General features: G+C 38.5%; 1 protein-coding gene across 6 annotated transcripts in view; it reads left to right on the top strand.

Moving 5' to 3' along the window:
- TBC1D5 (TBC1 domain family member 5) overlaps positions 1–14,830 on the top strand; it is a 536,635-nt gene that overhangs the window by 461,216 nt on the left and 60,589 nt on the right. For all 6 annotated transcript variants that reach the window (XM_032860919.1, XM_032860922.1, XM_032860921.1 and 3 more), the window contains one exon: positions 13,367–13,644. In XM_032860919.1, coding sequence (XP_032716810.1) covers positions 13,367–13,644 — 278 coding nt within the window. The remainder of the gene's footprint in view (positions 1–13,366; positions 13,645–14,830) is intronic.

Here is a 14,830-nt window from a genome sequence, read left to right as displayed (position 1 = left end):
GTTGCTTATCCAAATAAGGGACGAGGATGCAAAGATGACATGTGATTTCATGGATAAGAATATCTCTAGAAATCAAGAAGCCTGATTTCTCGTCTCTGCTTTACCATGGATTGCTATAATTAAGTCTTTAAAAGCAAGTGCCTAGGTATTTTAGTGGTAGATTTTCCATTACGTGTGTGGATAATATTCACTGTGCTCTGATTTTACTTACTTGCAAATTTCTTTTTAAAAATGGGAATTGACATTTTCTTATTCATTCAACTTTTAAGCTCAGAACGACAATTTAACACTCAAATCTCGTTCCAATTTTGTCCTTAAATAACCAGAAATTGCTGCTATAAAAAAAATAAGTACATCTAATTTGTGACCAGTCTTCAGAAGGACCTATCAATTTATTTAGGAATCTGTAACTACTAAAATGCCCAGTTGAGTAGGCATGGAACAGAATTTCATAGTTTTTAAATACTGCAGTTGCTTACATTAAGAGTAGAATCACATACCTCCTTTATTCCAGAATGTTCATGGATTTTCTGTTTTGAAAATGACACAACATGATTTCTCAAAATGTTTAATTCTCTCTGCTCTGCGGAGGGGATGAAATGGTGGCACCCAAGATGGCAGTAGTGCCTCAAGAGCATGCGTCACTCTATCTAGCGGTGCCTTTTCACAGCTCCACACTGAAGGCCTCTTAACTTGCTGAAGCAATTTCATATCACCAACATTTTAAAGACTGAAGGTACCAAGCTCAGTTCCTGATCTCTGATCAACAGGAACTCACCTGATCAACAGGAACATTCTCTGTGCTAACTACTCCAGCTTTTCTCTGCCCCTCACCCCCGTCAGAACATAGTTTAAACAATTCATATCAATGATGAAAGATTCCAGAATTACAATCCTAGTATGTAGGCCCTCTGCAGAAGGCCCCTTGTCGGGAACCCTGCATGAGATCTAACAGGAAGCCAGGCTCCAGGGTAGGAAGATTCTAATAAGGAGGGTACCCTGAGCTCTTAAGATATATCCCATATTCTTCAGCTGGGCTTCCCATGCCTAGAGAGTGATGGCATCCTGTCCATTCTTACCCCAGAATGCCTGGTGGCTAATAATTCTGCATGTCTTCGTGGGAGCATGATCTTAGCCCTTCAGAGGACTCCTCTGTGGGCCTGGCCTAACTAGAATGTTCTGAGAAAGTGCAGAGTCCCAAGAAGCCCAAGGATCCTTCCAGCAATCTTGTCTTAGAATATGATGAGCTTCGTGAGGACAGCAACCATATCTACCTCATTCACTGCTGTTTCTTCAGTATCTGGCACAGAGAACAAATTCAAATATTAATAAAATAAATGCTTTTTACCTTCAGTTGTAGAATAACTCACACCGATGTCAGGATCTGCATCTTAGAATCTTCACATTCCTAGCATAGTACGTGGAACTGTTCATAGTGGTTAGCAAATATTTAGTTTAATAACTGAGTAAACAAATACTGTTTTGAATACCTAAAAGTCATTATAAAATTCCCCTGGACAATTTCCATTTAATATGATCGACAATTTTTTTTTTAAATTGGGCTTTATTCTATTTGCTTACATAATGACTGTAATTGCTCAGAACTATTTTCTTGCTAAAAAAATCATAAAGAAATAATTGCTAATAATATTCCCCAAGCCGTGAACCCAAGAAGTCCATGGTTACCAGTATTAGTAGTTCATTGGCTAATGAGAATTTCAGAGCAACCTGATTTCTGTCTAAATGTAACTTTGTGATATTTGTGTGCTCAGATAACTTGTGCTGTGAACACATCCATGTCTGAAAGTGCTCTCTTATATCAGAGAGAGTTGTTAATTCCCAACCAATTTAGGTAAATTGGCAATACTATCTCCTACCTAGTCCAGAGCAAACAGATCTTTCTCCTTTTCTTTTTTAATTTACACGTCCTGTTTTACCCGAACACAGACTGGAAGTGTTCCACCTGATGAGTTTTGGCCGTTGTGCATCCCCATGGGACCACCATCAGAAACGATATACCTGGTGTGAACATTTCTTTCACCTGAGAGTTCCCTGGGGTCCCTTCACAGTCAGTTGCAACCTTTCACCCCAAGGCAACCTTCTGATTCCTGTTACCAAATATTGGTTTTACCTTTTCATGGGCTTCACATAAATGGAACCACACAGTGCACGCTCTTGGGCTTCTAGCTTTTTTCACTCAGCATGACGCATTTACAGCCCATCCGTATTGCATGTAGCGATAGTTCCTTCCTTTGGATTGTTGAGTCACTTTCCATTATAGGAATATACTACAAGTCGTTTATTCTCTTGTTGAGAGATACTGGGTTAGCTCGAGATTCGGAGTATTAGGAATAAGGCTGCTGTGGGCGTTCTTGTACAGGTGTTTGGATGTTGTTGTTTGTCATTGCTGTTGTTGTTCATGGATATATGGTTTTCTTTCTTATAGGTAAACATGTAGAAATTCCGTTCTCTGTAGGATAGGTGTTTAACTTTATAAGAAACTACCAAATCCTTAAAAGTAACTATACCTTTTCCTACTCCCATCAGGAATATATGGGGGTTCCAGTGGTTTGCATCCTTGTACATCCTTGTATAATGTCTGTAGTTGTGCATCTTTGCCAACATCTGCTATTATCAGTCTTTTTTGTTTTATTCATTCCCAGTTGGTTTGAAAATGGTATCATATTGTGGTTAATTTGCATTTTCTGATGACTAGTGATGTTGAGCATCTTTTCATAACTTATCAATGATTTGTCTGTCTTTTATAAACTGTTGTTTCAAGTTTTTTACCTATTTTATGGGTTATTTGTGTGTTTGTTTTTGTTTTTTTTTTTAGTTTTAGGAATTCTTTATATATTGTCAGATATATGTACTGCAAATATTATTCCCCAGTGTGTGGCTTGTCTATTCATTTTCTTAATGATGTCTTTTGATGACCAGAAAAGTTTTATTTCAGGAAAGTTTATGAATCAGTTTCTTCTTTTATGGCTAGTACATTTTGTTTCCTATCTAAGAAACTTTTGCCTTCCTTTAGTCTCCATTTTTTATGGTCCCCAAGACCTCCCTGAGTTTCAGTGACTCCCTAGAAGGACTTGCAGCACTCTAGAAAGCTGTTATACTTATGGGTACAGTGTATTATTGCCAGAGGATACAGATTAAAATCAGGAAAGAAAAAGGGTTGGAGTCTAGGAAAAACCAGGTACAAGTTTGTCATTGCCCTGTCCCAGTGCAGTGCTTAAATCTCCCAGGAACAATGTATGACAACACATGGTAAGTGTTGCCATCTAGGGAAACTCACCCAAGCTTTGGTATCTCCCAAGGGTTTTTATTAGGGGTCAGTCATGTAGGCATGAAAGAACAGTGTGACTAACATCAGCTACTCAGTCACCAGTCCCCTCAGAGGTCAGACTGATATAGAGTGGCACAGGACCCAGGTTGAATAAAAATAGACTTTAACCATAAATCCACTGTAAGCAGGAACTGTTTGGTGTGGCCCAAGCCCCCAGCTCTACGAAGACAATCTTACCAGGCAGGACTTTCCAGGGGCTAGAGGTTATCCCAGTTGTCGGTCAAGGGCCTGTCCAAAACAGCTTTGGAATGAGCGGGATTCGGGCAGCCCCGGCCTGCTGAGTTAAGCCTTTACTGTAGAGTTTCAAACTTATTCTGTATTCTTCTAAAAGCTCTGTGGTTCTAGTATTTGTATTAAATCTGTGGTCCACCTCAAATTAATTTTTGTGTTTGGAGTGAGGTAGAGATTAGGTCCATCTTTTTCTTTGTAGATAGCCAGCTGCTCAGTGCCATCTGTTTAGTCTTTCCTTTCCCCAGTGAGTTGAACCGGATCCTTGGTTGAAAGTCAGTTGACCTTATATATGTATGTCTCTTTCTGTATGTTCTATTCTTTGTTTAATAACCATCATCACTTATTCATGTACTTTAATAGCAAGTTTTGATTTTAAGTAGTCTGAGTCCTTCAGCTTTACTCTTCCTCATTCTTTTGGCTATTCTAAGGCCTTTGCGTTCCCATATAAATTTTAGAATAAACTTGTCAATTTTGATAAAAATTACTGGGATTTTGACTAGGATTACATTGAATCTACAGATCAGTTTGGAAAGAATCTATACTGTAATATTACTGAATTTTCTTCATGACCATGGATCACCTCATTTAGTTATGTCTTCCAAATCTCTCAGTGTTTCATAGTTTTTAGTATATAGGTCTTATATATTTTTTTTGATTAAGAGAAAAAAAAATTTTTCTGCATCTAACCCATTCCCTTCTATGCCTGTATTTTTTTAATGTAAGTGTTTCTTTGGACTCTTCCATGGACTCACACATTTCTTTATCTTTATTGACTCCATACATCCTGCCTCAAACTCTCAAAAGCTGCTTATGATTTTAATTATGAAGATATTTAATGATTCTCAAAATGAGGGAAGAGAGGTGAAGAGGACAGAACTCCCCAACATGAGGGCATCTCAGAATTATATCCTCTTTCATTCTGATGCATTTCCCTAGGCCAGAGAATCCCTGACCCTCTAAAGACTTTGATATTGTGAATCATGGTTACTGATGGGAGAAATTTATATCCTTCAGATACACTGGGTCAGTAAGTAAATTAGTTGAAAATGGTAGAATTGAAAACTGTAGGAACAGAAACCTCAATATTTATTTCTTTAGGTAAATCTTGGGACGTTTAATGATTTTTATATACTGCAACTAATACATAATTCCTTATTATTTTGTGTACTAGTTGAACAAATACTATGAATTGTGTTCAGACCCATTTAGGTAGGCCCCACAGTTCAGCTTATATCCAAACACATATTATGCCACCCTCTTTATCCCTAGCAAGTACTACACTCCTTTTGCTTCATATCACATTAACAAATATTTATCTGCCACATGCAAAATAATCATAGCCTTTATAGCTGAAAGGAGTGAATGCTACCTATGACTCCTAAGGAACAAATAATAACAAAGGAACTTTTATCATTTTGTTTTAATAAAGACCTGTGAAACCTGAAGTTTCTTGAGATGTGGATAGTTTGTTTTCTAAGATAATAGAAACCTCACAATATGGCAAACATTTAGAATTACATATAGATGTCTGCACTGAAGCAAATTTGCTATTCTCAATTTTAAAGATAAAGAATTAGGAAAGGCTGAAACCAATTCATTCGATAGAACTTGAAGCCTTCGGCTCACAGAATTTCTAAGCAGAAGTATATCATAAATGTTAGCTCAAGTGTTAGAATCATCTTGAAAACTACTGTGTTGCAACCCTGTCAACTGTTCTGAATTTCCAAAGAAAATACCAATGACCATAAACATGAAAGAAATAAATATGAAAATCTATTGAGGGAAGGTCAATAATGTAGATTTCTAGCAAAATAACAGAGATGTAAAGGGAATATAGTTTCTATCCAAAAACTGAATCATGTATTTATAATTACTTTTTCCAACTACTCTTTACACTTAAGAAAATAATTTTATAAAGTAAGTTCCATGGTTTTATGGTGGGGAAAAAAAAAAGTATAGGTAGAATGAGATGAGAAACTGAAAGAAAAGGAGACTATGATACAAAAAAAGGGAGTGGGAAGAAAAATAGAGGAAAACAGAAGGACGATAAACATGGAGGAAGAAGGAGGGGCAAAGAGAACAGAGTAGAAATGAAAGGTGGATTTAAAGAGGCATGGCAAACAGGCCCCTAAATTCGTTCGGTCAACATTCCTTAAGGCCTCTCATTTCGCCCTGTCATTTCAACAGTATAATGAATGTGATGGCAGAAGCCCTGTGGCACCTGCAGGTCATAAACACTTAGAGCTGGAAAGGGCCTTTCATCTAAGCCTGTCTCTCACCCAGGCCAGGACGAGGAATCCTGTGTGTCTGAGGGTGATTTTCCCATCTTTTTATTTAGTTCCAGAATTGAAGCACTTACTATTTTAAATAGAGCATGTTAAATCATTAGAAAGGATTTCTTTTTGAACTGTTTTCTGTAAGTTTTGTAACTCTTTTTGGTTTTGTTTTTTAAGATTTGTTGTTTGTTTATTTGACAACGCAGAGAGAGAGAACAAGCAGGGAGAGCAGCAGAGGCAGAGGGAGAAGACTCCCCACTGAGCAGGGAGCCCGATGTGGGGCTCAATCCCAGGACTGTGAGATATGACATGACCTGAAGTCAGAGGCTTAACTGACTGAGCCACCCAGGTGCCCCACTCATTTCGTTTTTTAAAGCCATGCCACAAAGGACTGCTTTCCCCCATGGCAACTCTCATGATATTGTAAGACTTGTTTCCCAGCTTTTCTTAAGCCATTCCTCTTTCAGCATAGTTTTAAAAACTCCCCACTGTTCTACTCCATTTTATAAACACACATCTCAATTCTGCCAGAAATTAATGTCTCACCAAAAGCTGTCTGCTGTAGCTATACAGTTAGCTTCTGTAATGTAGGCACTCACCTAGTATTTCTAGTCATATGTTTATTTACTATTAACAGTAATACATATTTTCTATATACAGGTACCATATTTACTTTCGAAGGGAAATTTCACAGGGTACAGAATTCTAGGTTGGTGGGTTTTTTCTCTGAATATTTAAATACTCCACTCTCTTGTTGCATGCATGGTTTCTAAGAAGGTGGTTATCTTTACTCTTGCATAGGTAAGATGTTTTTTTTCTTCTGGTTTCTTCCAGGATTTATGTCTTAATCTGTGATTTCCTGAAGTTTAAAAATGATATGATGAAGTATACTTTGGGGGTCATTTACCCCACATGGGTTCTCTGAGCTTTCTGGGTGTGTGGTTTGGTGTCTGACACTAATTTGGGGGCGGTTCTCAATTGTAATTATTTCAGATATTACTTTCTCTCCCTCTTCTTCTCTGGTATTCCCAGTATGCATACGCTACACCTTTTATAATTGTCCCACAGTTCTCGGATATTATGTTCTAGTATTTTTCTGTCATTTTTGTGTTTGCTTTTCAGTTTGGGGAATGTCTGTTAAAAAATCCTCAACCTCAGAAGTGTGGATAGTCTCTTTCCTCAGCTGTAGATTGTCTGCTAATAAGCCTAGCAAAGACATTCTTCATTTCTGTTATACAGTACTTTTTATCTCCATTATTTCTTTTCTTTTTCTTTCTCAGAACTTTCTTTTCTCTGCTTACATTTCCCATCTGTTCATGCATGCTGTCTACTTATCTATTAGAGCCCTCGCATTTTAATCATAGTTGTTTTAAATTCCCAGTCTGGTAATTCCAGCATCCCTGCTATATCTGAGTCTGGTTCTGATGCTTGCTCTGTTGTTTCAAACTGTGTCTTTTTATTTTCTTTAGTAAGTCTTGTGATTTTTTTTTTTTTCTGATAGTTGGATATGATGTAGTGGGTAAAAGGAACTGCTGTGAGAAGACTTAACAGTAATAAAGTGATAAGGTGTGTGAGGAGAGGAAGCATTCTGTAGTCCTATGAATAGGTCTCAGGCCTTTCACGAGCCAGCACCTTCAGACTATGAACATCACACATGCCTCTTATCCACCCTCCCCAACTTAGGTGGGACAGGGTGGCTAGAGGGGTTTGGGGTTGGGTGTTTCCCTTCCCTCAGGTCAGTTAGGCTCTGATAAAACCTCAGCAGGTTAGACTTTGGTTAAAAAGTTTCTCCTGAGGGCAGACAATGTTAAGAAAAACAACACTCAGGTGTATTTCAAAAATTCCTTTCCATTCCACCTGTTGTACTTACAGTTTTTCTCTCATATTCACCACAACACTCTGGTAGAGCTCCAAGAGGTAAAACTCAGAAGTGTGGGCTGCCCCCTGTGTGACCGGGCCCCTTGGAGTTTTTAATCTGTCCAGCTGATTCACTCTTAGCCCCTAATAACTGGGCAGTTGCATTTCACATTTCCCTACTCCAGCTCTGCTTCCTGTGGGTTTCTGCTCTAGTCAAGCCTGATTCTCTGTGGTCATCTGTCAGTCCGTCTGATCTGGGGACAGCAGTTTGCCTATGACCTCACTTCTCTTATGGATCTAAGAAAAATTTGTTTTTGCTTTGTTTTGTTTTGTTTCAGTTTGTTCAATTTTTTTCTGGTTGTTAGGAAAGAGCAGAAACTTCCAAGCTTCTTACATGCCAGACTGGAAACTAAAAGTTCACTCATTTAGTATTAGTGCAGGCTAAGAATCTTACTTTGTTATAGCAGCTTTCCTCTGGGCTTGTATTAGCCTTATAGACCAAACTAAGACACTAATGTTTGGGATTCTGTGTTGTTGTTTTTTTTTTTTAATATGAACTCATGTTAATCCACCTCTCTATTCTGTGTATAATGCACAGTTGTAAAAAGGTTTAACCTAAGTGCTAAGATTTTATTTCTCTTTGTTAGATTTTATCTGTTTAATTCATTTCTTGTGCTAGCCTGTTGAGAGTATTTTAAATTTTGATTCTTTTATCTGATAGATTGGGTATCTCAAATTGAATAGGTGCATGTTTTCTTTCCTTGAGTCACAAAATTAGAGAATTTTCTATCTAAAAGGGACCCAAAATATCATATAATTCAGCCTCTTTGTTTAAAGATAAGGAAACTTAGTCCAGAGAATAGCTATGCAACTCTCCCCACCTGTGCAGCTCACTGATGGAAGGAAGATTATGACCTTAAAAAATGAACTGTGAGCAGAGCAGGTCTGTGAACCAAGTGTGAAGACAGTTGTCATCACCAGAAGTCCTTGGTGGGTGCTAGAACATTCAGCAATATACCTGAGGTACAGCTCCCCAACTATAACTGAACACACATTTATCCTCCATTAGATCCCACGGGCACTGACATAACTTGATAAATCTAACAGACTTTAATACTTCAGATAAGAAATAAAGTTGTCTTAGAATGACTTGTTTTTAGTGAACCATACAGCTACTTGTAATAAACTACAACCATTTCTAAGTAATTAGTAAAAAAAAATTTGAATAAGCCAGTCTGTTTTCCAGTTGCTGGTTTCTACAATCCTTTTGAAAAATTAGAACATTCTCCCCCACTTCCATTCTTCTGATATTTCTGTTTTTATTCAATGAAACAAAGTGGGTGTTACATTTAAACATAAACAAAACCAACCGTCTGAAACTTCAAAATGTACCTAAGTAATAATTGAGCCAATGGACTATTTAGAAAATGTGTGGGGAAAACTTTGATGCTATTGCTATAATCAGAGGCAAATATATAGCTTTAAATTCTCTTATTAGGAAAGAGAGGGAATGAATAAGTGAATGAGTGGATGAATGAATGAATAAACCAAGCATTCAACCTTGGGGAACAAAAGCAAGGAAGTAACAAAGAAAATATAAATTAGAGCATAGAGAAAAGTAAGCACAGATAAATCGAAAACTCTTTGACAAAAATATAAACAAGCATGTAACAAAATTTTGTCACAGAAGGAGTGAAATAAACAAAAATCAGACACTTAATATCAGACCTAAAAAATAAATCCTTAGATAGAACAGAAAAAGCCTGGGGTTGTGCCAAAGTTTGGATAACAGGAGAGGAAAATCTCCACTGTTGTGGAGAGTTTTACAGAGGTGCTCATGTGATAATGATTTTAGTTAGGGCTTTTTTGTTTTTGTGTTTGTTTTTTTTAAGCTTTAGAAAAATTTTAGAAGTTGAATGAAAGCAGCTCATGACTCTGGCAGTTAAGGCATTGGAAACACTAGAAGCTCTTTCAGTGGAGTATGCATTAGAAAGCCAGGCTTCCAGAGCTCAAGTGGGTAGGAAGAGGCAACGAGAGCCACCCACTTTTAGAATTTTAGAAACTGATCCAACGGGGCCCAACAGTGAAGCCAGATTGGGTTTTGATACAGGTGTTTTAATGAATCTCGAATCTTAAGAAAAATGCCCCATTGCTACTCTTTTAACCTCCTAAAAGAGTTTGTGCCAAAAGTAGGGTGTTGGCAACAATTTCAAAACAGTCCCTCCTATATGGTACTGTTTTGTTATTTAATAATAGTATTTATTAGATAGTAATAATGAAAGAATTTGATTATACAAAACCAGTTACTCATTAGATTTGCTTCAAGTCTTAACTACTCTTACTATTTATTTCAACACTGTTGACACATTGCACTCCATTGTACTCGATGTCCATCAAGTCTCTGACAACTGCCTTAATTTTCGGCAATTTAACACACATGACTTAATAGTGTACGTCACAGCCAGTAATAATCGTCACAAATTGATGAGGATTTCTTGTAAAGAATGCTGCTACTGATATTTAAGATCTGTGTTAGCTACCTTTGGCCAAAAAAATTGTCATCCTGCAAAACAAACAGACTGTGGATAGGGTGCTTTACCTAGAAGACTATGGTTTACAGTTGTTTATATCTGAAAGATGTAACATCACCTTCAATGGTTGTTTTGAAAAGAAAATGTTCTTCTGGAAGCAATGGATAGCGGATGAGGGGGAAAGTTGGTTGAAAACAAAAAATATTCAAAAAAGGAAAACAGTGTTCATCCCCTTTTAAGAGCTATTTGGATGAAAAATTGCACGGCATGAGCTTGATCTATATGTTTTTTGCGGTTATTAGTAGTAATGAAGATGCATTAACCATATTCTCTTGATAATGCTCTGCAGTTTCTTAGTACTTTTATCAACATATAAATTTTACAACTGGCAGTGTGGGAATTTGACTAGTACATTTTTGTTTATAAAAAAGGGTAACAACATTATAACTTCTTCATATCTGTGAATTATGAATCTTGACTTGCAAACAAGCAAAACTAAAATGCAGTAGAACTTCAGTGTCATGATAGCTCTTCTTCCTACTGCCATGCACAAGAAATGGGAATGTGTGCAAGCTGCTGAGTAGAATACAGTGCCAGAGGTGAATGCCTTACTTAATCCACAATTTATGAGTTCTTTTCATTTCATTCATTCTTTTTTCAATAAACATGGATTGAGTGCCTTCTCTGTGGCAAGCTGTAGTGTCTGTAAATTGAGAATGCTGTACTTCATTAGGAAGCAGCTGGAAACTGGAAGTAAGTGGTGCATAATCACTATATATCCTTATCTCCATTAAGAAACATTATTTTCAATAATTTTTGGAAGGGCATTTAAAGTTCTTTAAAAATAAAACCCGGTGCAAAAAGAATCATTTGAAAAATGATTTTTTCACATTTCATTGAGTTGTAAATGAATAGATCTTTCCCTCATAAAGCTGAATTCCAGGTTTTAAATTTGATTTGTCCTATCTCCAAAGTAATGTAAGTCTCCAATACCTAGCCCATAATATTAGCTAGTACCATTAGAGAAAAACTTTATGAAAGGAAGAAGCACAGTTTTCTTTTTATTATAGAACTATGGATCAGTTCTGTCTTCAAGCTATATCTAGCAGTGCCAAGGATACAGCTGTTATATAAAATGTAGGAGAATTACTACATAAGAACTGCCAGGTAGATCTGAGAGAAGGAAATAATAGTAAAATTTGAGTTAACTCCAATCAAGTAAATGCATCCCTCAAACTTGATTTTCATTTTCCTACTTCTCTTGGGGGAAAAAAAAAAAAAAAGCAAAATGAGAGAAAATTAGCTTCTATTAATGGTTGGGGTAATAAAAATACAAACATTGGTATTGTCCTGGAATTGGACTACCTCCTTCAACTAAAATAATTTATGATCATAACTGGTCTTCAAGATAATATCCCTGAGATACTTCAAGATTATGAATCATCTGGTAGTCATTCAGTAGCTATTCAGTTAACAAATGTTTACTTGGTGTCCTCTGCCGGAGAGTTGTAACACAGATGCTGGCAAACCATGGCAGCCAAGTGAGGAAGTGTAAGTGGAGGAGTGCTTATGGAGTTCGCTGCCACTGAGGGGAGGATAAAATAAGAGTGACCTGTCAGCTGTGCAGCATGGAGATGATTGGGGATGGGGAGGAGAGGTTTCTGAGCAATGGCCAGGAGGCCAGAACCAGATTGTAGTAGGCTTAGGACCAAAGAAGCAGAAGTAACATGTAAGACAGCTTTTTGAAAAAATACATTGTGAGGAGGAGGAAAAGTGGGAACACTAAGTAGAAAGGAGGTTCAAGGGGTCAAGGATAAGTTCAAGTGGGTGTGTGCATATGTGTGCGTGCACAAACTCACAGTCACACATACACACACACACCATGGTTGTATGTTAATGGGAATGACACATAAGGAGAACATGATGATTCAAGAGAGGGAAATGCAGGGGCAACAATTTCAAAAGATCAGAGGATGGGATCCAGACCACAAATAGAGAAGCTGGCCATGGCTAGGAACAGGGACTCATTATGGTAAAGGTAGAAAAACTTAGACTACAGGTAGGTGCCTTTTAACAAATATTTATAAAACATCTGTTATATGCTAGGCAATGGCAATATAGCAGAGAGACAATCCTTGTCTTTGTGAAACTTTTGTTTGAACAGGGATTGGAGGAGATGGACAAATAATAACCAATCAAGTAAAATAGACAGCATGTCAGATGATGCAAGGTGCCACCAAGAAAAGTAGAATGGGGGGGTGGTTACCTAGGTGACTCAGTCAGTTAAGTGTCTGCTTTTGGCTTAGGTCATGATCCTGGGGTCCTAGGACAGAGCCCTGCATCAGGCTCTCTGCTCAGCAGGGTTTCTGCTTTTCCCTCCCCATTCTCCCTTCCCCCCCGACCCTGCTTGTGCTCTTTCTCTCTTTCAAATAAATAAGGGAAAAAAAAAAAAAAAAGTAAAGCAGGGCAGTGGAGAAGGAAAATTTGGACAGCCAGGGCTGGTCCGGGTGGTGAAGGTGGATTACAATTCTCAGGTAGTAGGCAATTCTATATAACTCTTACTGAATTTATTTTGTGACTCTCAGACACATTTATTTTTCAAAGTCAGATTAAATGTGGCCCAATACCCACACGTCAGGGCTTGTGGGAAGTCTGCTATCCACTTTGTTTCATAGGTGCTACGTTCTGTGAGTACCCCAAGGCTTGCCCAGCCCTGTACCTCTTCTTTAGAGCCCTCATCACAGGTTTTAATCTTACTTTATTAATGCAATTATATATTTCTCCCCTTCTAGACTGGAAACTCCAAGAGGGGAACTATGTCCTAGACGATTGTATCCCCAGAACCTAGCACAGTGTTAACACAACATAGGTCCCATTTGTTGAATGAATGAATGAATGAATGAGTGAATGAAAAGTTCAAAGACCTTTTTCCATACACCACCTCTTGAAGAATCTTATTGTATTATTATTCTGTGATCACTTAAGTTCTTACTTCTTATAGCTGATCTAGTAAATGGCCTTTTTCAAAGCAGTTAAAATACCTTTATACCAATGGAATATGTGAAATAGGGTTGTTCTCTAACTTAAGTGATGTTTCTCCACCTATTTTTTTTTTTTTACAGGACCAATGCCAAAGGTGCTCCCCTGAATATAAATAAAGTCTCTAATAGCCTGATCAATTTTGGAAGAAAGTTGATTTCTCCAGCAATGACTGCCCCAGGCAGTGCGGGTGGCCCTGTACCAGCAGGTGGTAGTGGCAGCTCTTCCGCTGCTGTGGTTCCCGCCAGGACCTTAGCAGAGGTCCCCAGGCAACATTTGCAGCAGCAGCAGCAGCAGCAGCAGCAGCAGCAGCAGCAGCGACTGATGAAATCGGAGAGCATGCCTGTGCACTTGAACAAAGGTAAGGAAAAAATACCGATAAATCTGAAGAAAACACTTGCAATGTAGCCTGGGATTTCCTCACCTGCCTATGAGGAACCACCCTCCTAGAAATAGAAATTAATACAATATTTAATTGTAAAAAATCAATTGTATTAGATCCTTTTTAAGTTGCAGTATCAGATACCATATTGTTCTTAACAGGAGCACGTTATGAGGTGGTTTGTTAAGGTATTTCTTTCACATGCGTGTCCTCTATGCTTAGGACTATACTGTATACTCCTGAGTCCCATGGATGCCCGCAGGTTGTAGCATGAACTGTCACAACGCAGAACTTGAAAGCGGTCCACTCTGATCCTGCTAACATTGTGTCCTGGTGCTCCTGGCTGAAGGAGAGAATGGGAAACGGGAAGTTCCAACAGTCAGTAACATTCCTCCATGCGGTTGGTACTGGCGGAAGCGTGGGGCTCGCAGCCAGGCATCGAGCTGCTTTACCCCTGAGGAAGACCAGCCAGACCCTTAACAGGGGGAGCAAAGCTAAACAGAACCGCAAGCAGCCCGAGTGAGTGAGTCCACACACCAGGACTTAGGGCCGTGTAATGTCAGAGCAGAGCAAACTCGGGAGACCACGTCATCCCGAGCTGCCCTCCGATGAGCTGGGGCACCGCTGGTGTGGGAGAGAGTGGCCCCGGCCTCGCGCAAGTGCATTTTCTGTGTCATGGCTTTTCTGTGCATCATCTCCTGTGTGAACTTTACTTATAAGACAGCCCTTCAGGTTCTTACTGAGAACCTGTGTGTTCTTATCTTCCACGATTTACAGAGAGCTCTGTATTAAGTACCTCTATTCATAGCAGATTAGAAACAGCTGCATTTATTTTTAGTGGCGGGACTCTGCTATCTATGCTATATAGAAGCAGGAAATAGGAACATGATGGCAGAATATCTACAAAATTCAGCCCTGAGACCTCACAAAGGACAGAGTCTGTGGCCATTTAGTGTCAGGACCAATATCCTGAGCCATGCCTCATTCACATCTTAAAGGGTTCCCTTGTTCGGGAGCCATGTGCAGGAGCTGGTTTTGAGAACAATCGTGTACCCTTGGATCAGTACGAAGACCTTAAGCCACGTTCCATATACTCTGCTTAAGAAGATTCATCCAAAATTATTAAAAATCTTAAATTGTTGACATTTCCACTGGTAAACTTAAA

Source organism: Lontra canadensis, unplaced genomic scaffold, assembly GCF_010015895.1.
Source record: "Lontra canadensis isolate GAN:19392208 unplaced genomic scaffold, GSC_riverotter_1.0 scaffold20, whole genome shotgun sequence".
Classification (NCBI taxonomy): domain Eukaryota; kingdom Metazoa; phylum Chordata; class Mammalia; order Carnivora; family Mustelidae; genus Lontra; species Lontra canadensis.
The sequence above is the reverse complement of the archived record's forward strand: the minus strand, read 5'-3'. Positions and strand labels throughout refer to the sequence as shown.